At 39.3% G+C, this 26,608-nt stretch overlaps 1 protein-coding gene and 2 pseudogenes across 1 annotated transcript; 2 read left to right on the top strand and 1 right to left on the bottom strand.

The window, feature by feature from the left end:
* Window positions 1-1,626: 1,626 nt before the first annotated feature.
* On the top strand, window positions 1,627-14,621 carry LOC149382934 (uncharacterized). Its single transcript, XM_089627635.1, has 6 exons — window positions 1,627-3,340; window positions 3,386-4,454; window positions 4,676-5,105; window positions 5,188-5,313; window positions 13,963-14,055; window positions 14,577-14,621. Exons 1-6 carry the CDS (start codon window positions 1,627-1,629, stop codon window positions 14,619-14,621), a joined length of 3,477 nt encoding a protein of 1,158 aa, XP_089483761.1.
* A 2,307-nt stretch (window positions 14,622-16,928) lies between these two features.
* Window positions 16,929-18,083, top strand: LOC149382933 (acyl-CoA--sterol O-acyltransferase 1 pseudogene; annotated as a pseudogene).
* A 4,142-nt stretch (window positions 18,084-22,225) lies between these two features.
* LOC149382932 (uncharacterized) lies at window positions 22,226-24,881 on the bottom strand (annotated as a pseudogene).
* Between the last annotated feature and the right edge of the window lie 1,727 nt (window positions 24,882-26,608).

The raw sequence follows: 26,608 nt of genomic DNA, 5'->3' as shown, positions 1-26,608 counted from the left end.
GGAACGCCGCCACAGTCCTCGAGCGCGAAACCCTTCTCTGTCCCCACGCCGGCTCCGGGGACGACCAGACCTAAATCTCACAAAGCCGCCGCCGCCGCTGTCCCGACTGTTGGGGCCTCGAAGGATGGGATGGGAACTCGTGCGAACCAATGGAAGAAGAGAAACGTTACTCCGTTTCCCAAGGAAAGTGGGGATGGGGTAGTGAATGATGACCATGGGAATCAGGAATCTCGGGTGGAGGAAACTTATCCGGAGAAAGAGGCGGGGGTTAATGCTTCAGAGTCTGCGTTTTTACCTCGCGCTTTTAAGTATCCCCAACCGAAGGATTATAGTCTGGGTGGGCCCGCCCAGCCCATTCTCAGAAGCCCAAGTCTTGGAGAAAAGAAAAAGAAAAAGCCCACCAGGCTTTCTGTGGGTCTGGACTCGTCTGGAAGGGGAAATGAGACCAATCCTCGGTCTACTGAGGAAAAGAAGAGTGCGAACCCTGGAAATCAGAGCGCGAACCTGGCTTGTGACGCTGATGGGGCTCCGAGCAGGGGTGAGAGTCGGCGAGCTGGGAAGATTCACGCGACGCCGGATCCTCTCTCACCGTCCCCTGGGGAAGGCTTTCCCCTGTCCCCATCTCTTCTCCAGTCTAATGATTGCGTGGTGAGCCCTTCGCTGAAGAAGCCTGAGACCCCAAACCCTTTTTCGGCCCTGCGAATCCGGGGAGATGGAACCAATTGGAAAAAGCTGGCTCGCGAGGAGGCTAAGACCGGTGGGTGCAATCCTTTTGGTGCGTCTAAGGGTGGTGCGATCTCGTCTACTCCGGAGGCTCTCAAGGGACCCCCCTAGTCTTCTCGGCGGATAACAAATCTGTGGAGATAGGGGCTAAGAAGAAAACAGGGAAGGTGGGCAAGCCGTTGAAGAATTTGGGAGTGAGTAGAGGTAATGAAGTTTTCCTCCCTCTGGGCTCTAAGAGAAAAGGCGGCTCCGACTATGAGGTCAGGAATGTCGATAAACTGGCGCGTCGGAATGCTGCTGACTGCGCAGATGGGGAGCCCAAGTCTCCTGTGGATGTGAAGCTCCCACATGAGATATCGAACGCTGCTTCAACCCCCACTTCGTCTCTGTTCGTTTCCTCGACGGTCGATTCGGACAGTAACTCCTCTATTGCTAAAGCGGCGCCCCTCGAATCGGAGGGCCGCCGAACGCAATGATAGGTGTTATATGGAACGTCCAGGGGCTGGGCAGCCCCCGGACGAGGAGGGCACTCCTCTCTCACACGTTGACGCATCGTCCGGAGCTTATTTTCCTTTCGGAGACGAGGATGAGGAGTGCGGCGGCCGAGAGAGTGCGAGTGTTTCTGGGGTATGAAGGGTGCTTTACGGTGGATTGTGTGGGTCGTAGCGGGGGTCTTATGGTGCTTTGGAGGAAGCCCATCGGTTTCTCGGTTCGGTCGTTCTCCAGATTTCACGTGGAGGGAATGGTCACGGACGAAGAGGGGAATTGTTGGAACTTCGTGGGGCTTTACGGGGATCCGGTGGCTACGCAGAGAAAAGCGTCGTGGGAGCTGGTTCGTAGGCTGCAACCGTGGCCTGACTTCCCCTGGCTTGTCGGGGGGATCTGAATGAGGTGGTGTCCAATATGGAGCTCAGCGGTCAGAGAACGAGAGGGCCGGACTTGATGGAGGACTTTCGTAGGATGATGGAGGACTGTGGCTTGTGCGACCTGGGATTCGAGGGGGGACCTTTCACTTGGCGGCGCAATGATTCTCCGGGAAGTAGCGCTGGTCGGTTAGATAGGTGCCTTGGGAATGCGGGCTGGTTAAATCTGTACCCCTCTGCGACTGTTCGTTATCTGGAATTTTGGGGGTCTGATCATAGGCCCCTCTTGTTGTGTACGTCGGGGATCCCGAGAAGAAGGGATCGGAGAAGACAAACCCGCTTCTTTTTCGAAGAAGCTTGGTCGATGGAGGATGGTTGCGAGGAGACTATTCGGCTGGCTTGGGACCCGGACCCAACCAATGATACGGATGTGCGCTTGGCTGACTCCCTCCGTAATTGCCAAACGATGCTCCAACGGTGGGGGAAGGCTAACCTGAGGGCCATGAGTGACCGTATTGCCAGACAGAAGGAGGTCTTCCGGGAGGCTAGTGAACGGGAGGAGGGCAAAAACGTGGAGGAGATCCGGCGTGAGGAGCGTCAATTGGATGCGCTTCTCGAGAAAGATGAGGCTTTCTGGAGACAGCGTAGTAGGACGACATGGCTGAAATGTGGAGATAAGAACTCCAAGTTTTTCCACCGCAAGGCCTCTGCAAGACGAAAGAGAAACAAGATTCAGGGGCTCTGGGACGACAATGGGAACTGGGGTGAAGGTAACAATAATATTGAAAAAATTATTACCTCTTATTTCTCTTCTATTTTCTCTTCTATGCAGCCCACGAGGGAGGCCTTGGAGGTGGTGGGAGACGCTGTGACTCCGAGGATTACTGTAGCCATGAACGAAGCTCTCCTTCTTCCTTTCACTGACGAAGATGTGAAGAGAGCTGTGTTCGACATGGATGCGATCAAAGCTCCGGGGGCTGATGGTTTTCCGGCCCTGTTTTATCAGAAGTATTGGGGCATTGTGGGTAAGCTTGTTGTTGATTTTTGTTTGGGTGTCCTAAATGAGGGTAAGTCGGTAAAAGAAATTAACAATACGATTGTTACGCTGATTCCCAAAATTGACAAACCTGACCGTGTTAAAGACTTCAGACCTATAAGCTTGTGTAATGTTTTATTTAAGGTTATCTCTAAATGTTTGGTGGATCGTCTCAAAAGTACGATGGATTTCGCTATCTCCGAAAACCAGAGTGCTTTTGTGGGGGGACGCCAAATCTTTGATAATGTGATGGTTTGTTATGAAGCTATACATACTATGTCTAGAGGCAGGTTTGGCAACGGATCTTGTGCGGCCCTCAAGATCGACATGGCTAAAGCTTATGACAGGGTGGAATGGTCCTTCCTTGAGTTCATGATGTTGAAACTAGGATACGATGCGCGTTGGGTGGACAAGGTGATGAGCTGCGTATCGTCGGTGAGCTTTTCCTTCAACATCAATGGGGAGACTCGGGGTCGTATTAGGCCGGAGAGGGGGCTGCGCCAGGGTGATCCTCTCTCGCCTTTCTGCTCGGAGGGCCTCTCGTGTCTCATTCGGCGGCGGGAAACTGAGGAGCTGATTAAGGGGGCTCGATTCGGGCGACATGATCTTTATGTGTCCCACCTCTTCTTCGCAGACGATAGTATCATGTTTTTTCAGGCTAATGAGGAGGAGTGTGGAGAAGTGGCGCGGTGTCTTGATACCTACTCGGCGGCGTCAGGTCAGGTAATCAATTTTTCTAAATCTGACATTTGTTTTGGTTCAGAGGTAGATGAAGCGAACGGAGTAGTGCTGGCCGGGTCCCTCCAGGTCGCGGTTACTACCTGCCATAACAGATACCTGGGGCTGCCTACGACAGTGGGGAGAAGGAAAGCGGATCTCTTTGCGTTTATCCGTGAAAGGGTTTGGGAGAGACTTACCTCTTGGAGGGGTATCTTTTTTTCGCAAGCGGGTAAAGAGACTTTGATCAAGGCGGTGCTTCAGGCGATTCCGACTTATGTTGCGAGCTGCTTCCGCCTTCCCCAAGGGCTCATCGATGGGATACACAGAGCCATCGCGAGTTTTTGGTGGGGGGACACAGAGAAGGAGAAGAAGATACACTGGTGCAAGTGGTCGGAGCTTTCGCGCCACAAATCTGAGGGTGGTCTCGGCTTTCGAGATATTGGCAAGTTCAACCAGGCTTTGCTTGCCAAAAGCGTCTGGGGGCTTATCCGGCGTCCAGAGAGTCTCGTTGGTCGGGTGTTCCAGCAGAGCTATTTCCCAAACGGAGACCTTTTGCGCGCCACTTGTGGGTCTTCGGCTTCTTTCATCTGGAGGAGCTTGATGTGGGGTAAGGAAATTATTTTGCAGGGATCCAGGTGGAGGATTGGGGACGGGGAATCTACTTCGCTCTCTCTTGATCGATGGATCCCCCGGCCTCCGACGTTTCGGCTCAGCGACCCTTCCCCGATCCCTACTGACATGCGGGTCTCTGAACTTAAAGAGCTAAACGGGGATTGGAATATTCCTCTTATCGAGGCTATGTTCCCTCCCGAGGATGTAGAAGCTATTTTGACGATCCCGGTGAGCCGGGGAGGTGGCCGGGATTTGCTTCGGTGGCACTTCACCAAGGACGGAGAGTATACCGTAAAGAGTGGTTATCGGAGCGTGACGGAGGCTCATGGCGGTGAGGGCCCTTCGAGACCGTCCGGGAATCTGGAGTGGTGGAATAAGTTGTGGAGTCTCAGAATCCCCCCTAAGGTGAAGATCTTTGTGTGGAGATTGTGTCGGGGATGGATTCCTACTCGTGTTATGCTTCGTAAACGCCACGTCATTTTGGATACGAGCTGCCCGGTGTGTGAGTCGGGGGGGGGGGGGGGGGGGGGGAGACCATCTTCCATGCCATGTAGGGTTGTGTATGGGCCAAGAAAGTGTGGAAGTGTGGGGGCTTTAAACCCATCGTGAGGAAACTTTTCGACGGGGATATTATCGGGATGCTCCTCTTGTCTTCGAAGGAACTCAAGGTTAGTGATTTCGAACTCTTTATTATTATTATGTGGGAACTTTGGAATCACAGGAACAACGTTTGCTCGGGTAAGAAGGTTTGGAAGCCCGGGGAATTGCTTGACTGGTCCGCCGGATATTTGCGTGATTACCGGAGGGCCTGTGTTGGCGACAAGCAGGAGCGGGCAGGGGCTCTTCATAGTACTTGGAGTCCTCCTCCGACCGGTACGGTGGCGATATCGGTGGATGCGGGAGTCCGGGAGGATGCTAGACGTATTGGGTTGGGTATTGTGGCCCGGGATTCTAAGGGGGTGGTGCTTGGTGCGGAGACTATTGTGATTCACCTCGGTCTCTCGCCTCAAGTAGCGGAAGCTCTGGCGGTTTTCCATGGTATGAATTTCGCTTTGGTCAGAGGATGGGCTCGGGTGGTCATACAATCTGATTGCTTGGAGGTTATTTCGGCTATTCAGAAACAACGAGAGACGGCTACGGAGCTAGGTACGGTGCTAAATGATATTTTTATGCTCTTGTCTAGATTTGAGGATCTTTCGTTTATCTTTCACCCTCGTGGTTGTAATAATACAGCCCATGTGTTGGCTGGCTATGCGTGTAATTTTGATTCGGGCGCCAGTTGGTTGGATTCGGCTCCTCCGTGTGTGTTACACGAAGCTGAAAACGACCTTCGTGGTATTAGTCCTTAATGTAACCACGGTATTCCTCCGCCATTTATGTGAGGGCTTATTAATAAAATTTCCCGTGGTGCCGACCACGTTTCAAAAAAAAAAGTATATAATATATATATAACCAATACACATGATATGATGCAATAATACAATGTTCATTACTTATTCTTCTAACATAGTAAAAAAGTTTTAAATTAACTGGATTTTAGTTCTGGTTCTGATGCACGCAAATTGTAATTGTACACACATTCTATTTCTTGCAGTTTTTATCTGATCAATAATAAAGTGATAAACCTAGGCTCTAAAAAGAGAAGAAAACGGAACTTATGTTCTGTATTGATTAAAAAAAAAGATCTCTGTTTCGCTTTCCTTTTAAACCAAAATATCTCGGTTCTTGAAACGGTGATAGCTCATAATTTTCATTATGTTCGTAACATTCTGTTATATTAAGAATCAAAGTTTTAGTTTGGTCCGAACATTAATTTGTAATAGTTAATAGTAATTTAAAACGCCAAGGAGGAGCTAAAAATGCTAGGAAGATGGCATAAGATAAGATCCCTTGTATTTTCAAAAATAAAATTAAATAAAACAAGACCTCCTTGTCTCGTGTGGCATAGCTCCTTTACTTATGGTGTATATAATGACGTCCACGAAATATAAACAAAGTTGACATGTGACTATTAAAATCATACAATTAATAATATAACGTGACGCGGTGATTTACTCTCTTTTTATTACTAGTATTTTTCTCTAGAAGCCTTGGGCAACTTTTTTTTTATCCTTAGGTGTGAGCTACATATTGAAGATTAAAAGCATAGAGTGGTAGTTAAATTTTTAGAAGTTAGGTGATAATTTTATTTTTCTTAGTGTTGCCTTATTTTTACTCATGCCTACCTCCCACTTAGTTCGCAACTAAACCTGGCTTACCGGTAGCGGGACGGGACGGAATCCCCGCTACCGGTATGAACAGTAACGGGACGAGACTTCCCGTTAAGGCTGACGGACGGGACTCCCGTCCCGTTACTTTGGCTAACGGGATCCGGTGATCCCGTTAGTCCCGCTATTTTTTTTTTTTAATCTCGGCCGTTGGATCTTTGATCCAACGGCCCAAAAAAAAGAGCCGTTTTTTTTACCGTTTAAAATAGAGCCGTTAAAGACTTTCGACCGAATTTTTTTTTTTTTTTTTACCCACTTATTTCTAAAATCTATAAATACCCCCCCCCCCCCCCATTTCATTCATTTTCTTCACACCTTTCCTTCAAACTCTCTCAATCTCAAATTCTCTCACACTCTCTCGATTTTAATCTCAAATTCTCTCTAACGCTTTCATTTTTTCATGGCCTCATCATCCCGCAACCAAGGAGGTCAAAGGGGAAGAGCTTCCCGAGGTCAACAAATGCACCGTTTTGAAGAAAATTGGTTGCACTTATCTCAAAACGCCCCCGACCCAAACACCCAATACTCATTCGATCCAAATTATGTTGCTCCTACTTTCAACCATTCGGAATTCACCGAAATTCCAAACACCCAAGTGCCATACTACCCTCAAATGGATCCCGAGCAAGCCTATCAAGCTCAAATTCCGCCATCCGAAGTGGCTTTTCAAGAATTTCAAGTATTCGAGCAACATTATCGTGAATCCCAAAATCCAAATGAAGAAGAAGATGACGATGAAACCCAAAATCCAAATGAAGAAGAGGAGGAGGAGGAGGAAGAAGAACAAGACCCACCACCACCACCATCACCACCTCAACCTCGAACTCAAGTTCCACGACCTCGACAACGTGAACAACAAGAGGAGACCCGACAACGACGACAACGACGAGAACAACAAGAACAACAACAACAACGTGAAGCACCTCAACAACAACAACAACCACCTCAACAACAACAACCACCACGACGTCGTGCTAGGTCCGTTGTGTGGACCTTCTTTGAAGAGGTGATTGCGAATGGCGAAAAAGCCGGAAAATGTCACAGTTGTGGCAAAATATTCAGCGCTCACAACACAAGAGTGGGGACTTCGCTATTGTGGAGTCATCACAGGCACTGCCAGGGGACACCATCTGGAGCCTCGTCAAGCCAGGTAAGTCACATCGATCCCGTAAGTTTTAGACGTGATTTAGTAGAATATTTTGTTTCCACCGATCAATCTTTTAGTCATATCGAATCTCAAGGCTTCGTTAGATTCATTAGTTCTATAATTCCAAATGTTCAAATTATGTCTCGAAAAGCCTTGAGATCCGATATCCTAAAATGGTTTTTAGGAGAAAAGGAACAAATGAAAGACACAATATCATCTGGTAGATATAGCGTTGCCTTAACCTCGGATATATGGACTGGTCAATCTAAGATGGATTTCATGAGCGTTGTAGTGCACAATATAGATGACGATTGGAACCTAAACAAACGTATCATTGCCTTTAGAAGGATAGAAGGTTCTCACACTGGTGAAAACATCTTGGACATCATAGTTAGTGTTATAGGTGAGTGGGGTTTGAACAATAGGATTATATCTGTAACCTTAGATAATGCCACAAGCAACAACGCCATGATTAGGGAGTTAAAAGAGAAACTTAACGTTGACGATACCCTTTTGCATCAACGTTGTGCTACCCATATTATAAACCTCATAGTTCAAGCCGGAGCCGCTAGTTATGACCTTTCGATCAACAAGATTAGGAATTACATTAGTTGGATAAATAGTTCAACCTCTAGAGTAGATGAGCTTAAGAGACGCCTTAGACTAAACGGTCTCCAAGAACGCACCTTTCACCTAGATAACAAAATTAGGTGGAATTCTACCTTTCTCATGTTGACCAACTTTTTATCCGAGCATTACGTCAATGTTATTGTTTCTTACATTAACAGCGAACATGGCGAAAACGCTATATCCGAATATGATATTAGGATGGCTGAATCATTTGTTTCTTTTCTCGACATTTTTTACAAAGAAACTTGTTATCTCTCTGCTGTTTACACTCCTACTTCTTTTCTCGGTCTTCATACTATGACCGCAATTGCTGTGCATCTTGATAAATATAAAAACGAAACAATTTTTCAAGATTCTATTCAAGCAATGACAGCCAAGTTTTTAAAATATTGGGGGGCTGGAAAGGTTCCATTATTATACGGTTTTGGAGCCATTCTAGACGTCCGATGTAAAATTGGTGGTTTAAAATTTTTTCTGAAGTACATTAGAAACCATTTTGTGGATCAAGATTACATTGCACTTGATCTCTCGAGGATCGTGGAAGCTTTTTTTGATCTTTTCAAGGTATACGAGGCGAAACTCCTACCGCAATACCGAGCACAACCATCTCAATCACAGACGCAGTATCCGAGAAGACACCAATACACGAATGTCTTCGTCAACGCGCCCGCGTACAGCCCATCACCTCAACAACAAGAAGCTGGGACAAGTCAGACGAGGTCGAGCGCAACCGACGCACGGTCCCATCCGGAGATCCAAGAGTACGATCGGAACGATTGGGTCAGGACGGATGACGAAGCCATCGACCTCTTGGTTTGGTGGAGACAGAATGCGAGGAGGTTCCCGGTCTTGTCATCTATGGCACAAGACATCCTCACCATCCCTGTTTCAACCGTGTCATCTGAGGCGGCTTTTAGTAGCGCAGGCCGCATCATCGACGATAGAAGATGTAGCTTGAAACCGGAGATGGTCGAAGCATTGACGTGCGGTAAAGATTGGATTCAACATAGAAATCGAGCACAAGAAACATTCATGTGCTTCGATATTCTTGACGATTTTGAAGTTGATTTCGCAAATGTAAACATAAATGGTTAGACTAACTTGTATAACTAAGGGATATCCCGGCCCTTGTCCGGGATAAATTTTCAAATAATTAACGAGGAAAGGGGTGCTTTTTTTCCTCGCCGTCGCACTTTTTTAGGGGTCGGTGAGGTTTTTTAGGAGGCCCGTTTTTAATTTCACATTCTTCTTTATTATTTTTTTCTACTCATTTACTTCAAAATCTTTTCAATTAAGTCCTTGTATATAATTATTTAAATTCATTTAAATCAGTGAAGAATGGAGGACTATGCTTAAGAAAAACAAGAGCTGAAGGATTGCTTTGTAAATTCTGAAGCATTTAAGACAATGGTCAATCAAACGTCTCTTTAATATATTTCATGTAGAACTCTTACACATCAAGTCACTCATCACCGCCTAAACCGCGTTTTCTCTTTCTTCTTTGCTCTCTCTGCATTTCTTCATTTCCCTCTAAACATGAATCTGAGCTCATCGTCGTTGCTCACAAGAAAGATGTCGTTTTCCTGTCAGACCATCGCTGAATCAGAAGCTATGCTGCACATTGAACAAATCAGATCACTGAAGTTCTCCATAGGCAGTGTTTGTTTTGGGTTTCATAGAATGCAGAAGATAACGAATATGAAGAAAGTGTTGAGCCCATATTTAATTTCACATTTTTTTTATTATTTTTCTACACATTTACTTCAAAATATTTTCAATTACGTCCTTGTATATAATTATTTAACTTCATTTAAATCTTCATTTCTACCCACTTAATTTAAATTCCTTTCAATTACATCCTTCTATTTAATTATTTAAATTCATTTAAAACCGAATTTTTTTTTATTTTTTTTTTATTTTTTTTATGCCTAACGGGGTCCCGAATTCCCGTTAGGCAAAGTCCCGTCCCGTCCCATTACTTAACGGGACGGGACTCCCGTTTGGCCAATTAACGGGAGTCCGGGCACAAGCGGGAGCGGGACGTGCGGGAGTTCCCGGTAAGCCAGGTTTATTCGCAACCATAAGGTATAAATTTATATAATATGTATATATATATATATATATATATATATATATATATATATATATGAGGGGCTCGAACTAATTAGGAACTCAAAATAACATCTTTTGATGGCGAAGAGGATTGATGAGTGTTAAATTAGGGCATTAAAAGAAGAGCTTTGTCCACCAATTGGGCTCGGAGCATCAATGATCGATTGTATCGAAGTCGACAATAACATATTTTGATCTTGAAGTTAGATTCGGAACCATTGGTTGATAAATGTTGTCTCGAGAGCATTTACAAACAAATAAATAAAATGGTTCAGTGGTTATCTAGTCATATGAAAAAGTGGTTATCTAGTCATATGAAAAGTTAGAATTTTGAAATAACCAACATTTCGTTAATTTTTTGTAAATATCCACATAAATCTATTTACACTATAAAATAACAAAAACACAGAATAAATTTCTAGTAAATATAGTTATTTACGAAATATTTCCAACAATTTTTGACTATTTACGAAAAATTTACAAAACGTTGACTAAAACATAAACACTTATGTTTATGTGGCTTATATCGCTAAATTTTTGTAAATAAAATTGTCGCTTGTGCACTTGTAAATAAATACAATGAAGAACGAAAATCAAATCTTTTGGTTGCGTAGATGGTGATGATCGAAAGTTCCAATATCGTATGGTTCATTTGCCTCGGCTAAGATGTTAGCCTTCGAGGAAAATGCAACATAACTCCAGATTTTCTTCAGCCAAGATGTTAGTCTCCAAGGCAGGGTGTAATGAACTTTTATAATTTGCTTCGATCAAGATGTTAATCTTAAGAGCGATGTGTAGTATATATAATTTTGTGGCCAAACGAAAGTTCAACGATTGGTCATGAAAATGCACGTGAGCAACAATGTTGATTTAGAGCGAAGACCAACTTAAAGTTCTAGTGAGATGGCAGGATTGTTATTTCACATCACCTTCATAGTGAAGTAGTTGGTTCATACCCTTCAGACTACATATGCTCTATAAATAAGGTCAAGGTTTATTATCTTTCAGTCCTTATATGGTACGACGTAAATCTAGTTAATAGTGCAATTATTCAATCTAATAATAATAATAAAAACATAATAGATGAACATAAATAATGAATTAAAACTACTGCTAGTACTAACAATGGAAATGATGCTGGTTAAAAGATAATAATAACAAGTATATGACAATTTATGCGTCTATTATAGAGCCAATTTAATTTTATATATTAAATGCCAATTCAGCTGAAATTATTAAATGATATTATAGCGAAATAGCCAAAATGAAACTATGAAATTTGTTTTTAGCCTATGTTTCACAACTTTTAGGGAAATAGCCAACATGATTATGTGGCAATAATTAAGGTCTTATTTACCCTTATTTATTAATAGATTCGTCATTTTCTTTCTTCTATTTTTTTCCTACACTTTTTTTACATAAAAACTTCAAAAAACCATATCTATCTCATATGAACTCGAAATTGAGTGATTCCAAATCCTACGGATTCGTGACGCCGAGATCTTAAAAAATAAATCCATTATGTTTGATGAAAAATAATGTTTAATACCATCGATGTAGAAAAATCTACCTTAATATGGAAATAACTGAAATTTTTTGACATTATATAAAAAATGGAAATGTAAATATGATGCATTAAACATAATTTTTCATCAAACACAATGGGTCTATTTTTGAAGATCTCGACGCCACGAATTTGTAGGATTTGAAATCACTCAATTTCGAGTTCGTATGAGAAAAATACGAATTTGTGAAGTTTTGATGAAAAAAAATTATTTGAAAAAAAATAGGAGAGAAAAAGTGAGGAATTTATTAATAAATACGGGCAAATCATACCTGAATTATTGACACATAAGCCATTTGACTATATCCCTAAAAATTGTCAAACATAGGCTAGATCCAAAATCACATGTTTAAAGTGGTCTAATTAGTTACAAATCTCATTATTAAATGTTAACGGAAGATGCACTTTTCTTGTCTTGCACTCAATTTCTTCATGCTATTAAAATTAGATGACAAAAAGATTTGGTCTTTGAGCCACACAATAAAAAGTAAAAAAGTAAATATCCAAAGTGATGAATTGATATGAATAATCATCACACGAGTATTTTTTTTTTCTTTGAAAATTGACGGTGCAAAGCTTAGGTGATATTATTGATAAAAATTACATAATTTAAGGTCAATTTTAAAAAGATATACATTTTTGCAATTCAGAGTGTTCGAATTCAAAACTTCTCCATCGAGATATGTGTGAAATTACCGGTAAATCAAATTAGCTACCACAATCATCATGAGTATTATTAATTTACTACTAGTCTGAGCATATCCCTTATATTATGTAAATTCGTGAATCATTAAAAAGTGGACAAATAAATGGGATAATTTTGAATTTAAAATTAGTTTCTACTTTCTAGTGTAGAGCGTACGTAATAAATAAGTTTACAAATATTCTTTAAGGCCATGAAAAACAAAAGCAAAAAAAAAAAAAAAAAATCGTCCTTCAAGATATAATTATAAAAATATCAAATAAAATATTAAAAAGTATACCTTGTGCATTTTTATGTCCCTACCATCTTCTATCTTTTTCCTTTAAAAAAATGTTTTACATGATATCTCAACAAGCTTCTTTTTTTTTTTTTTTTTTTTTGTAAAAGGGGAAAAAGAAATGGAGAGAATAAGAGAAAGAAAAAGAAAAATCTCACCGCACTAATATATATATTAGGTTGTCCTTGTGCACAACACTAACCACACTTGAAAGATTCATTTCAACTAACAATCGGGTGAAAGTTGAAACCAATATAATTAATATAAATTAGGAACAAGATAAAAGAAAAAAAAAACTGTGGAAAACAATAAATAAGCACGTACTCGAAGATTATTAAGATTCGATGAACCACATGACATTTACATTTTATGTCGTAAACGATTTGGTTCTCGAAGCTTCGAGTATTGCTTTTTCTTAGAAGGGAAAACCAAATACAATAATGGAAACGAATTTAAAAAGTCCGAAATAAACTCTTCGTTTACAATATCGCTTAACATTGTGCGTAATTAAATGTTTATAGATAAGTACAAATCGGAAGGTAAAAAAAAATAAAACTATATGGAGTAACTAACTTGAAATTGGAATTACAAACTAACGGTTCAATTTTTTTTAAATAGCCAATTATGATGATGTGGCAATTAAATCAATGTTTTTGCTTCCGATTTTGCCCTTTTGATTTCATTTAAATAGTTTTTGTACACTACAAACTGATTTACTCTCTCTCTCTCTCCACATTACAAACCATAAACTATCGACGAAGGAGTAAAAAATATTGGTCATCCCTAATTTCTCCAACAATATCGACGACGATGCATCGAAACTTTGCGGCCTTACAAGATCCCTATTGGGACAGTCGTTGCGATGATGATGTGCGTTTCTTTCTCTCTCTCTCTCTCTCTCGCCAGTCAAGATCTTCGTGGTGAGCGTCGGGGCGATCGCGGTCGGGCTCACTATTCACCCAATTCTCAAGCAGGTGAAGAAGAAGGGTTGATCGCGACGTTAAATCAATGGTTGACCGCAACGTCAAATCGAACGACGTCACGTTCATCGGAGTCTTGAACGCGTGCATCCACGGAATGAGGAGAAATTTGTGTTAATTCGTGGTAGGACGATAAGTGTTAATTCGTTCAGTGTTAGTTCATGTTAATTCGTATTAATTAGTTTAGTGTTAATTTGTGTGTTCATTTAGTGTTAATTCGTGTTGATGAGTATTTATAGTTGTGTTTATTTTTTTGGCTTATTTTGGTTTATTCGTATTAATTTTCGTTTATTTGTGAGAGAATTGGCGACTTTGTGTCTCCGATCAGAGAGCTGGTGGTGGCTTAAGATGGATCGGCGGTGAAGATCGGCGAAGAATTATGCAAGTTGATTCGTCGGTGAAGATCGGCGTTGAAGATCTCGTAATATTTTTAGAATTTTTTTAATCTATTAATGGAATAGTTATTTATTGTAATGTTTTTCATTATTTATTTTATTTTTGTTATTTAATTTATATTTAGTAACCCTTCATTTTAAATGAAGAGTATTTTTGTCTGATCAAGTGGGTGGCTATTTCGCAAATAAATCAAATATTGGCTATTTTGACAATTTTATATTTCTTATTGTCTACCAGACCGAAGTAAATTAATTAACTGGTTAAGTTAATTTAATTTACTTAGAAAAATAGCCCACCAGGACGAAGTAAATTAAATGAGAAAAATTACATGAACTAAGCCACTTGAAACGTTGGTATTGCAATCTAGCCAACGTTTTATTTAAGTTTCAAATGTAGTAAGAAATGATGACGTGGTTTTATTAGTCATTTAACAAATTACTACATTAACATTTATTAAAATCGGCTGAACATAAACATGTAGCCAACGTTTTGATCACAGCCAAATATTACAGCTTTAATACACGTTAATTTTTTCCTTTTTTGTAGCCAATTACTTGCAATGTCAAGTTTTTTTGGGTTAAGTCCAGTTAATTTCTGTATATTCTACACGCAATATCAAAAATTAGAAGAGAAACTTTCAGTAACTGAAAAAAAGAGAAAGCGAGATAGTTATTTTTGCACGGTTACCTATTATATTTTTGTATTAATTTTAATAATGAATTGCTTTTAAATTTTCGTTTTGATTGCAACCAAACAATGTAGTCATAATACACATTAATTTGATCCCATTTATGCCATAATATATTTTTTTTTTCTTTTTTTGCAGTTCAATTAGTTGCGATATCAAGTTTTCTTGAGTTAATTTCTGTTTATTTTACACGCGATAAGTTTTGGCTGGCTGAAACGTTGACTAGTAGTTGGTTTTCATGATTTATGTTACATAAATGTATTTTCGATATTTTCTAACCGTTTATTTATGTAAATGGCTAGATTATAAAATTTACCAAACGTTGACTACATCCTTAAAACCATATTTGAAATTGGTTACGTTGTTAGATTACAAAAAAAAAAGGACATAAACTCTCTCTCTCAAAAAGAGATATTTATGATAATTTACATGGAACAATAAATTTGTTCCGTCCAATCAAACTTCTGATAGTTTACAGAGCGGAATGTTTGGTTTCAAAAACCCTCAAAATTTTAGCCAAATTAGAGTGGAATTTTCGTTTGATCATAAGAAAATAAAAACTAAAATCTTTACTTTTCAAGAATAAATTTTTTTAACCCTCACATATTTATCCAGCTTTTCATATTTGTATATATTTGCTCTTATATCATTGGTTAAATAATGTTTTCCCTAAAAAAAAAACTTTTTTAACCCGAAGTGTTACACTCGAAACGAAAATTCCTTTCCGTCACTGTACCGGATGGAGCCAGAAAAGAATTCAAGTTCAATCTTTCATACAAAACAAAAGAGAAATATGTTCTTTGTTTGAGGGTGATAGTATTTACCAAATACCAAATGAGCTAGCATATATTATCGATAAAAAAATATATTGAATAACCATTAGTGACATAAAAAAAAATATAAAAACTTAAATATGCATGTTAAAATATTAGTAGTTTATTGTACAGAGCGCCAAATAATAATGTTCTCAAGAAATTCAAATAAAATAAGGTGTGGACTAATATCAAGAAGTAGAGATCTCATATCTTAGAAATAAATGGGACTTAACAATGTTTAATAAATTGTTACAAGAATCATCTTTCGATCACTCGATACGCAAGCTGTTTGATCTATCTTGTTCTCTTCAAAACTCGCAGTTGTTTGATCAAGAATCGGCAATAAAAGTCATGGTTACTCATTTTATTGTGAATTAACTTTGGTACGATACGTCACGGACATAGTCACTACTACAAAATACCTATTAGAAGTCGCTATATTTGCGTCGGGTACATTTTTGAGCGACGCATAACATTATTTTTTGGAGCTCGTTTGACGTGGAAAAGATTAAAATTAAGGCATTTTAATTTGATTGGGCCACGTGGCCTGGCGTCGCTCGCTTTTTGAGTGACGCCAGGACACGTGGCATGGGGCGTCGCTCGCAATAAAAAGAGCAACGCGCAATTAAAAAAACCTGTCAATCCGACGTGGCGCTTACGTGGAGCGTCGCTCGGTCATAAGCGACGCCCAAACCTTTGGGCGTCACTAACATATGCGTCGCTCAAAAAGCGACGCCCAAAATATAACGCGTCGCTTTTTGAGCGACTCTAAAAGGGTATTTTGTAGTAGTGAGTTGCCACCATTTCAAAACTCGTATAAAATAAACACGTTTTTAAAAAAAAAAATATTATCTTACACACAAGAAAGATATATATACATATGTAAAGATATACAAGGTATCCTTCATTGACTTCAATCAAGTTTCATATTGAAGATCTTGCTGTATATGTTCTTGAAATAAAATAGTCATATAATATCATATGGCCACATGTGATTCATCTTTACATAGCAAACTGCCTTGAAAAAAAAACTCATATGGCCACATGTGATTCATCTTCTGATTAATAACCAAAAAAAAAAATTCCCAATAAAACCTGAAAGTATATCTCTGCCAACTGTTTTTGGTGGAATTACCATATTTATACATACATGTAATGTAAGCATGACTTGACAAAGTTCTATTTTTTATTTTTATTATTATTATTATTATTATTATTATTATTACTTCCTCTTCTCTGGTTGTGAAATGAAATCATCCTTCAATGAATATTTATTACAATTTGTCCTCATTACAGTTCTCTTCTAGATCTAAAAAGAATTCGCTTTTGTCACTAATCAAGTCCATATCTCTCAATTCTCCAAAGAGATCTGTGTAGAGAGAGAGAGAGAGTGAAATGAAGAGCTTGTTAAAGGCATGCCTTTCAATCTTTGCATCTTTTCTCTATTGCCACGGTGTTGGTAAAACGGTTTCAAAAGGCATTAAAAGACTAGTTCTTGTGCTTCCAATTGTGTTTCTCTTTTTGTACCTCCCTCTCAACTTCTCTTCTATAAATTGTGGGGGCATAATTGGGTTTTTCATTTCTTGGCTCGCTAACTTCAAGCTCTTGCTCTTTGCCTTTGGAAAAGGCCCTTTGTCTAGTCACCAATACGTTTCACTCGAACGTTCCATTGCCTACGCTTGCCTTCCCATTGATACTCCAAAAAACTCATCCAAAAGACCTAAAAAGGCCCAAAGAAATGACTACTCAAAGTGGCTTGTGATCTACGCAACAAAATGTTTGCTTTTGGCCATCTTAGTCCTCCTTTTACCTCGTTACAAGCCACACGTGGATGAAAAGGTAATTTTGTTCTCTTACTCCCTATATATTTACCTTGTCCTCGACGTCTTATTAGCCGCCACGTCAACTGTGGCTCGAGCCGTCTGGGGAGCCGAGCTCGAGCCGCATTTTGTGGAGCCATATCTCGCCACGTCACTCCAAGACTTTTTGGGCCGGAGATGGAACCTCGCGGTCCACCGTGTTCTACACCCCACAATATACGAGCCCTCCCTCTGGCCCTGGGCCCACATTGTAGGCCGGAGATGGACCGTGGTCCCGTCCGGCGTCCATCATGTCGAGTTACGTCGTGTCGGGGCTCATGCACGAGCTCATTTACTACTATTGGGCCCGGGTTTGGCCCACGTGGGAGGTCACGTCGTTCTTTTTGATACACGGAGCGTGTTTGACGGTCGAGATTGTTTTGAAGAAACTATTATCATCATCTCGCGGTGGCGGTGTTTACACGTGGCGGTTGCTGAGGGTGTTGACGGGGCCGTTGACCGTCGTGTTTGTGATGTATACTTGCTTTTGTTTCAAATAATTAGGTGTGAAGGTGATACTAGGTTGCTTCGAGAATATGCCGCCATTGGTGGTTTCTTTAAGAACGTTATTGACAAGTTACCGTTAAATATTACTGCTTGATTGGGCATTGTAACAGTTGTGAGGGTTATATATGTATTATTTGTTCCAGTAGATGTCTTGTATGTGTTCTCTTTTCGTTCCCGTGTTACTTTGGTCGGGGCTGATTATAAAACGACAATAAAAGTAGAAAACAACAATTATAATCAGATATATATATATATATATATATGTGTGTGTGTGTGTGTGTAACACGACTTTGAGCTTTGAAACGAATGTCTAATTTTCAAGTAGACACGAGTGACACTACAACAAAAACTGGCAACAGCCGCGACAAAAGTCGTGGCTGTTGGTGCTACAGCCGCGACAACAGCCACGACAAAAGTCGTGGCTGTTGCCCCGTTGCTGTTGACCAACAGCCACGACTTGTCGTGGCTAAAATTAGCCGCGACAAAACAGCCGCGACTAGTCGTGGCTATTGTCGCGGCTGATTTCGGCCACTATATTTTGCCGGGAAACCTATTTTTCCCGCCAATTTTTTCCCGCCATTTTTCCGAGTAATCGTTTTTCTACCAATTTTTTGTCGCTAATATTTAAATGTTTTGAATGTAAAAATAATTACACAAATAAAATCTTATAAACCAAAATAATAAAGATTTCATTCATATGATGAATTCATAATTATACTTATAATATGTCTCATACTAATAAACTAAAATACAATACTAAAACAAATAACGTTCGCAACGCTAATAACATCAAAATATAACATATTATCAAGGTAAAATAAATCACTACTCGTATTGAGTTCCCAAAGCAGACCGACCAGTTCTCTTTTTAGCTCTCTTTCGTGCTACAGTAGGCGCACTCCCAGAGCCAGATCCTTCTTCAGCTCGCAGTGGACGTGAAACCGAGGGCGGGGTCGTCTGTGTCGGAGGGGGTGCTTGAGATGGATGGGTCCTCAATGTCGGTGTGCTCTCTGAGCCTGGTTCTGCCTCAGGTGACTGTTGACGTGGCACTGGAGGCGGAGTCCTCTGTGCTGACGAAGATGGCTGAGTTGGCACGTTTGCTTGAGTAGGTTGCGTCTGAGTGCTACTAGCGGGACCAGCACCAAATTGCGTACACAAGTCTACAAAATCTTGAGGAATCGGAAGCGGAGCACCTGGATTCATAGTCTTGAATGCTGTCATGAGAGTGCCGACGGCCCCAAATAGTGCTCGCGTCATCTGATCGGGCTGGCGCGGTACTGATGGTGGTGCTGACGATGTTGATGATGCGGCATCGAGTCGCTCTGCATCGACCAGATCTCTGTGCGGCATAATCGACAGTAAAAGTACTTCTCATAGTACGCTCTGCATCGACCATATGTTTATTCTAGGTCCAAACATAATAAAATACTTCTCAAATCAATAATGATAATGAATGTTCATAAACCATATGAGAAATATTAAACTGAATACGAGTTTCATAAATGGAAATGTAGCGTACTATGAAAAATTACATTATGGAACCAAGTCCCATATTTTCCACATGATCCTTAAATTTCTTTGGTGGCATGCCTTTAGTCAAAGGATCGGCAATCATCAACTCAGTGCTAATGTGTTGGATGAGCACTTTTCCATCTTTAGCACGTTCTCTTATGGCTAGATACTTGATGTCGATATGCTTACTTCGACTTCGACTTCCACTTTTGTTATTCTTAGCCATAGAGACAGCAGCTGAGTTGTCACAGTACAACTTAATAGGCCTAGAAATAGAGTCTACAACTCTAAGCCCAGATATAAAACTCTTCAACCAAACACCATGTGATGTAGCTTCAAAACAAGATACGAACTCGGCCTCCATGGTGGAAGTAGTGACCAACGTCTGCTTCGTGCTTCTCCAAGATACAGCTCCGCCGGCTAGCATAAACATATATCCTGAAGTGGATCTTCTGGAATCTATGCAGCCTGCGTAGTCAGCATCAGAGTAACCAACCACCTTCAATTCATTGGTTCGTCTGAACATAAGCATGTAACCCTTTGTTCCTTGAATGTATCTCATAACCTTCTTTGCAGCTTTCCAATGGTCAAGACCTGGGTTACTCTGATATCTACCCAATACTCCAACAACATATGCAATGTCAGGTCTGGTACAGACCTGAGCATACATAAGGCTTCCCACAGCGGAAGCATATGGAATATTCTTCATTTGATCCCGCTCAAGATCATTCTTTGGACATTGATCAAGACTGAATTTGTCACCCTTCACAACAGGTGCTATACTTGGCGAACAATCTTTCATCCGAAATCTCTCTAGAACTTTGTTGATATAGGTTTCTTGAGACAAACCCAAAATGCCTCGTGATCTTTCCCTATGGATCTTAATGTCAATGACATAAGATGCCTCACCCATATCTTTCATATCAAAGTTCTTAGACAGAAATTGTTTCACCTCGTACAACATTCCATTATCATTAGTCGCTAACAAAATATCATCCACATATAAAACAAGGAAATATATCTTACTCCCACTGACCTTCTGGTATATACATTGATCCATGACATTCTCTTCGAAACCGAAAGAAGTTATAACATCATGAAATTTTAAATACCATTGGCGGGAGGCTTGTTTTAAACCGTAAATGGATTTATTAAGCTTGCAGACTAAATGCTCACCGTGACTAGAGGAGAATCCTTCTGGTTGTTTCATGTAAACCTCTTCCTCTAGATCTCCGTTAAGGAAGGCCGTTTTCACATCCATTTGATGTAGCTCGAAGTCAAAATGAGCTACTAATGCCATAATTGTGCGAAGTGAATCTTTCTTTGATACAGGCGAAAATGTATCAGTGTAATCAATTCCTTCTCTTTGAGTGAACCCTTTGGCTACAAGTCTTGCTTTATGTCTCTCGATGTTGCCTTGTGAGTCTTTCTTTGTTTTAAAGACCCATTTGCATCCGATGGCTTTTACACCATCAGGCAACTCGACAAGATCCCAGACTTGATTCTTTCCCATGGAGTTCATCTCCTCAATCATAGCCTCGTGCCATAAGTTAGATTCTTTAGAACTTACAGCTTGTGAAAACGTTTCAGGATCATTCTCGGCTCCAATGTTGCCGTCCATTTCTTGCAGATATACTTCATAATCACTAGGGATTGCTGAATTTCTAACTCTAGTAGATCTTCTTAATGGTGCTTCATCATGATCTTGATGATCTTGTTGTTCAACAGGTTGTTCAATAGGTTGTTCAACATGATCTTGATCAGCAACTTGATCTACAGGATCAGCATTATCAACTTGTGGAACTTCAATAGTTGGTTGTCGTACACACGATTGAGCTTGAGGAGTGTGTATGATAATCAATCTATCACTTGAACTAGAAGGTTCAGCTTCATTGTGATCCATTGCAGAGACCGAATCACGCAATGGGTCACTCCCTCTAATCAAGTCATTCTCAAGAAATTTTGCATTCCTTGATTCCACAATCCTAGTACTGTGAGATGGACAATAGAATCTATAACCTTTAGACTTCTCGGCATATCCAATTAAATACCCACTAATAGTCCTAGGGTCTAGTTTCTTTTCTTGTGGATTATAAATTCTCACTTCAGACGGGCATCCCCAAATGCGTATATGTTGCAAACTGGGTTTCCAACCTTTGAATAACTCAAAAGGCGTTTTTAAAACAGCCTTGGTTGGAACTCGGTTTAATACATACACAGCCGTCTTTAGTGCTTCAGTCCACAAGAATTGAGGAAGTTTTGTGGTACTCCTCATACTTCTCACCATGTCCATTAAAGTTCGGTTTCTTCTTTCTGATACACCATTTTGATCTGGAGTACCAGGCATCGTATATTGGGCAACAATCCCATGTTCTTGAAGAAACTTCGCAAATGGCCCAGGTGCTTGTCCATTCTCTGTATATCTACCATAATACTCACCACCTCTATCTGATCTCCTATCTTAATTTGTTTACCGCATTGTAACTCTACTTCAGCCTTGAAAACTTTAAAGGCATCTATAGCTTCATCCTTAGAACGAAGTAAATAGAGAGACATGTATCGTGAGAAATCATCTATGAAAGTGATAAAGTATTTTGGACTACTAGCATCCATGTCTGGACAACAAATGTCAGTATGTATGATTTCTAACAATTCAGTACTTCTCTTTGCACCCTTTTTATACTTATTGGTTTGCTTTCCCTTAATGCAATCCACACAAGTCTCGAAGTCAGTAAAATCAAGAGTACTAAGTACCCCTTCATTCACCAACCTCTTGATTCTTAAAATGGAGATATGTCCCAATCTCCGGTGCCACAATAGAGAAGAATTTTCATTCATAATACAACGTTTCAACCCAGCAGTAACATTCAAAGAGTTATAAGCAGTATTATTTTGCAAAGTAACAGAATAAAGACCATCATGAGACAATGTACCATAACCAACAGTTTTAGATTTATTTAATAATGTAAAACCATCATCCAAAAAGTTAAAACCAAAACCAAAAGGTACAAGTCTCGAAACTGAAATTAAATTCCTTGAAAAACTAGGAACATAAAAGGTCTTTTCTAAATGCAAAATAAAACCAGTACTCAAAACCAAATTGCAAGAACCAACAGCCTCCACATGTGAGCTCATCTTCCCTCCTGAGAGGATATAGCACTCACTACCCACTGGCTTCCGTAGGTTTTGCATACCCTGCAAAGTATTTGAAACATGGATTGTAGAACCAGTGTCAATCCACCAAGTATTATGATCAACATCAGTTAGATTTGATTCATAACATACAAACGAAAATTGAATACCTTTCTTCTCAAGCCAATTCTGGAACTTAGAGCAGTCTTTCTTCATGTGTCCTTTCTTCTTGCAAAAGAAACACTTTGACTCTTTCTTAATGTCCGGTTTGACAGAGAGCTTGCCTTTGCCTTTGGCACGATCTTTCTTCTTCCTTTCGGAGAAAGTCAGATTCACTTTCTCACCCTGTTCCATAGCCAACCTATGCTCCTCTTGAACACACATGGTCATGAGTTCATTGATTGACCATTTATCCTTATGTGTGTTATAAGAAATCTTAAATGGACCATATTGTTAGGGCAGAGTGCACAGAATAAAGTGAACCAGAAAGGTTTCAGACATTTCAACTTCCAGTGTCTTTAATTGAGCCGCAATATCCCTCATACGCATGATATGATCACGCATACCTCCTATTCCAGTGAGCTTCACGGATGAGAACTGCATGATAAGAGTACTAGCCAAAGCCTTATCTGAAGTGACAAATTGATCGTCTATTGCTTTCATTAAGAGACGAACATTGTCATATTCCTCAATTGAACCCCTAACCCCGGCAGATACTTTGGTCTTTATGAACATAACGCAGAGGCGATTAGATCGCTCCCACTTTTCATAAAGATCAACCTGATCAGGGGTACTTTTCTCAGTGATTTTAGGGGGTTCAGGCTTCCTTATGGCATAATCAATATCCATCCATCCCAGCTGAAGGAGAACTCTTTCTTTCCAAACCTTAAAGTTGTCCCCTTTGAGTTCGGGGACATCGCACTTAACATCAGAGTAACTAACAGTTTGACTAGCTGCAATTTATAGAAATTAAACATGCTTATAAGAATTATGTTTTTTGAAGAAATTAACTATATCATGATTTACCAATGCAAAACATGTACTTAATGAATCTAGAGACATAAAATTTGTCTGTGGGCTAAAATTCTAATTCCATTAGATTCACACGTTATGATAAAACTATCAAACTATGTTCATTTTCCTAATACCTGTGGGTTAATTAGAAAATATAATTTGATATTTTATCCTAATTAATTATACAAATACTATAAAATTCCTGTGGGTATATTTCATAATATATTATATAATTAACTACAACTATTGTTTTATGTGATTTTATTTCTAAAGTATAACTTATATTAATTAAAGATGATGTGGCTAATTTCTAATTAATTAAGATAATATAAATCACTTAACCTTATAATTATTTTAATAAGGTTCTAAACAATATAATGATATTTATTTCTTTATTGTGCAAACAATTATAATGCTAAAAGATATATATATATAAACAATAACAGTATATATATTATTCTTATATAATTAAGGCACAAAATTAAATATCATTTATATAAATTGCTAAGGTGTACATAGCAAACAGTATAATATTAAATTAATAATCTGGATGAATTCAATATTATGTACGTACAGTATTAGCCCAAAACCGATGTCATATCAATTTTAACAAAACAAATGATTAAGCATCAACCTTTAAAGTACAATTAAATAATTGTATCAACAATAATATGAAGCAAAAATTAATTTATAACATCAACTTAATATTGCTTTATCAAAACAAAACGTAAAGCAGTATGAGCCAAAAACAAATAACGTATGAAAATGCAAACTGAATGCATATTAATGGGTCTTAAAAAATATCGAAGCCCAATATAAACAAATTGAAGCCCAGCAGACCAAGAAGTGTATCAACAAAAATACTCTAGATCTTATAAACGACAGTGTAATTAAAAACGACAAAAAAATAAATCATTTAATGGAACAAATGACATGTCGTTCAAAGTCATCTTCTTCACCCACAAAAACAAATTTTTGACCCGCGAACCCATTTAAAAACCCGACAGTTTCTCCCTTATTTCTCCACGGTTTTCATGATTTTAAAGCATAGAATCGATCGAAAAACAATTTTAAAACGTTTGGACGTGACAGTTTTAAAATAACGCGTATCATGAAAATTCTCGAAATGGAAAAATAACAACACCGTAAACAATAAACAAGGCAGAGATATGATATGCTCTGATACCAAATGTAAGAATAATATAGTCTCTAATCCAAGAACATATGATTAGAAACATGAACCTTAAAGCGGAAGCTAAATGGATCAAGCGTTTACCTCCGGCCATTGTTATCGGAAAATCGTCGGAGCTTTATCGGTGACTCGGAATGGCTTCGCCGGCGTCAAGGAACGTCGTTTTGCTCTTCTAAACCGAAATAACCTCGAACTAGATGGTGTGTGTTTATGAATGAGATTAAAAGGCTTAGGGACCAAAACAACTCTCTCTCAATTTATAAACCGGTTCCTTTCCATCAAAGAGAAACGGAAATGAGAGGCTTAATGTGTATTGATTCGTTGCTATAATTATGGGATTTGATAGACCATAAATGGAGAGATGTATCATAACGTATTTACTTAATATACTCCATATACAGTATACGGTAATTAGTATCCATATATTCTATATTCGTAATGTATATCTTACATATATATAGTTTCTGAGCATAAACATATGATCGTAGTCGCTCTTCTGTACGAGTAGTAGAGCATATGGAAGTGGAACAAGCCGAAGCAACACCGAAAGCAGAAAGTGGTGAGACTGAGAATGTAAAGCTCAAGAAACTCAATGCAAAGGTAGAAGATTGAAAGACTTTATGATGACCCGGCAACAATGGGACTGGGAAAGATGTTGAACTCATAGATATAGATATAATCAGGAAGTGCTTCAAATGTGATATCATGATCTAACCAACATTGATGACAAACACAGTTTTAATGTTCGCTTTAATGTAATTTGAATTCAAGACCGATTGAATCCATATTCAGTTTGTTAGTTACTAGTTTTTTTTTTTTTTTTTTTTTTTTTTTTTTAAATTTTTAGAACGGTATATTCAGTTTGTTAACTAGTTTCTTAATGAAGTACTAGATATTGTACTGATAAATAAAATCAGGTGCTTCAAATATGATGTTAAACTGCGAAGTATAAACTTTTGTATCACTCGATTTTTGCTTCAAATATGATGTTGCTTATCAGGAAGTCCCACATCGATTGGAGATGTATCATTTGTGCTACTTATAAAGGTCATGAGTTACTCCTCCTATTGCCAATTGGTTTTAAGATGGAACTCCATGATACTTTAACATGGTAACAGAGCCAAACTCATTCTCGATATTGGACCACCCGTTTCTTCAAACTTCACGCACCAGTTGTTCAATCTTGGGCGTGAGGGGGATATATCAGGAAGTCCCACATCGACTGAGAATGTATCATTTGTGCTCCTTATAAAGGTCATTGGTTACTCCTCATATTGCCAATTGGTTTTAAAAATGGAACCCCATGATACTTTAACATTACTCCAGGGGTATAATATCGGTTATAAATTTGCCAAAATCGGAGCGCTATAATGAATGAAAAATTGATGTCCAAAGTGTGCTTAAAGAAATACAATAATTGTGTAAACACATTAGTTGTTAATATGAAGTGAAATGCAAGAGTCCTACTCCAAATGAGTAAGCTTATATATGCAATTTGTGCCAAAAGGTTTGGGTTTCCAAAGGTGACCCAGTTTTGTAAATGGGGCAAGGACTTAGGGAAGCCCAAGTCCACCACATGCGCGACGCCGTCCGGTCGGTCGTGCCGAGCTGGGCCGGACTTGTTTGTGATAATCCTTATCTTTTTATTGCAAATTTCACTTATAAAAGTTTTAATTCCTCGAATAACTCTTTTGCTATGTTGGGAATTAATTCATAGAATTGCATAAGCATTTATGGCAGCGATTTTGTGTATTATGTAGTAAAACGTTCCTGAACGATTTTGCATGGTTAATATCAGCTATTTAACGAGAATTAATGTGATTAAATGCCATAAATGCTAACATTTTTTAGATTCAAAT

This window comes from Urtica dioica, chromosome 10 (genome assembly GCF_054948205.1).
Source record: "Urtica dioica subsp. dioica isolate 48M chromosome 10, U.dioica_male_clone48M_v1_H2, whole genome shotgun sequence".
NCBI classification, from domain to species: Eukaryota; Viridiplantae; Streptophyta; class Magnoliopsida; order Rosales; family Urticaceae; genus Urtica; species Urtica dioica.
This window is presented reverse-complemented; position numbering and strand designations above follow the sequence as displayed.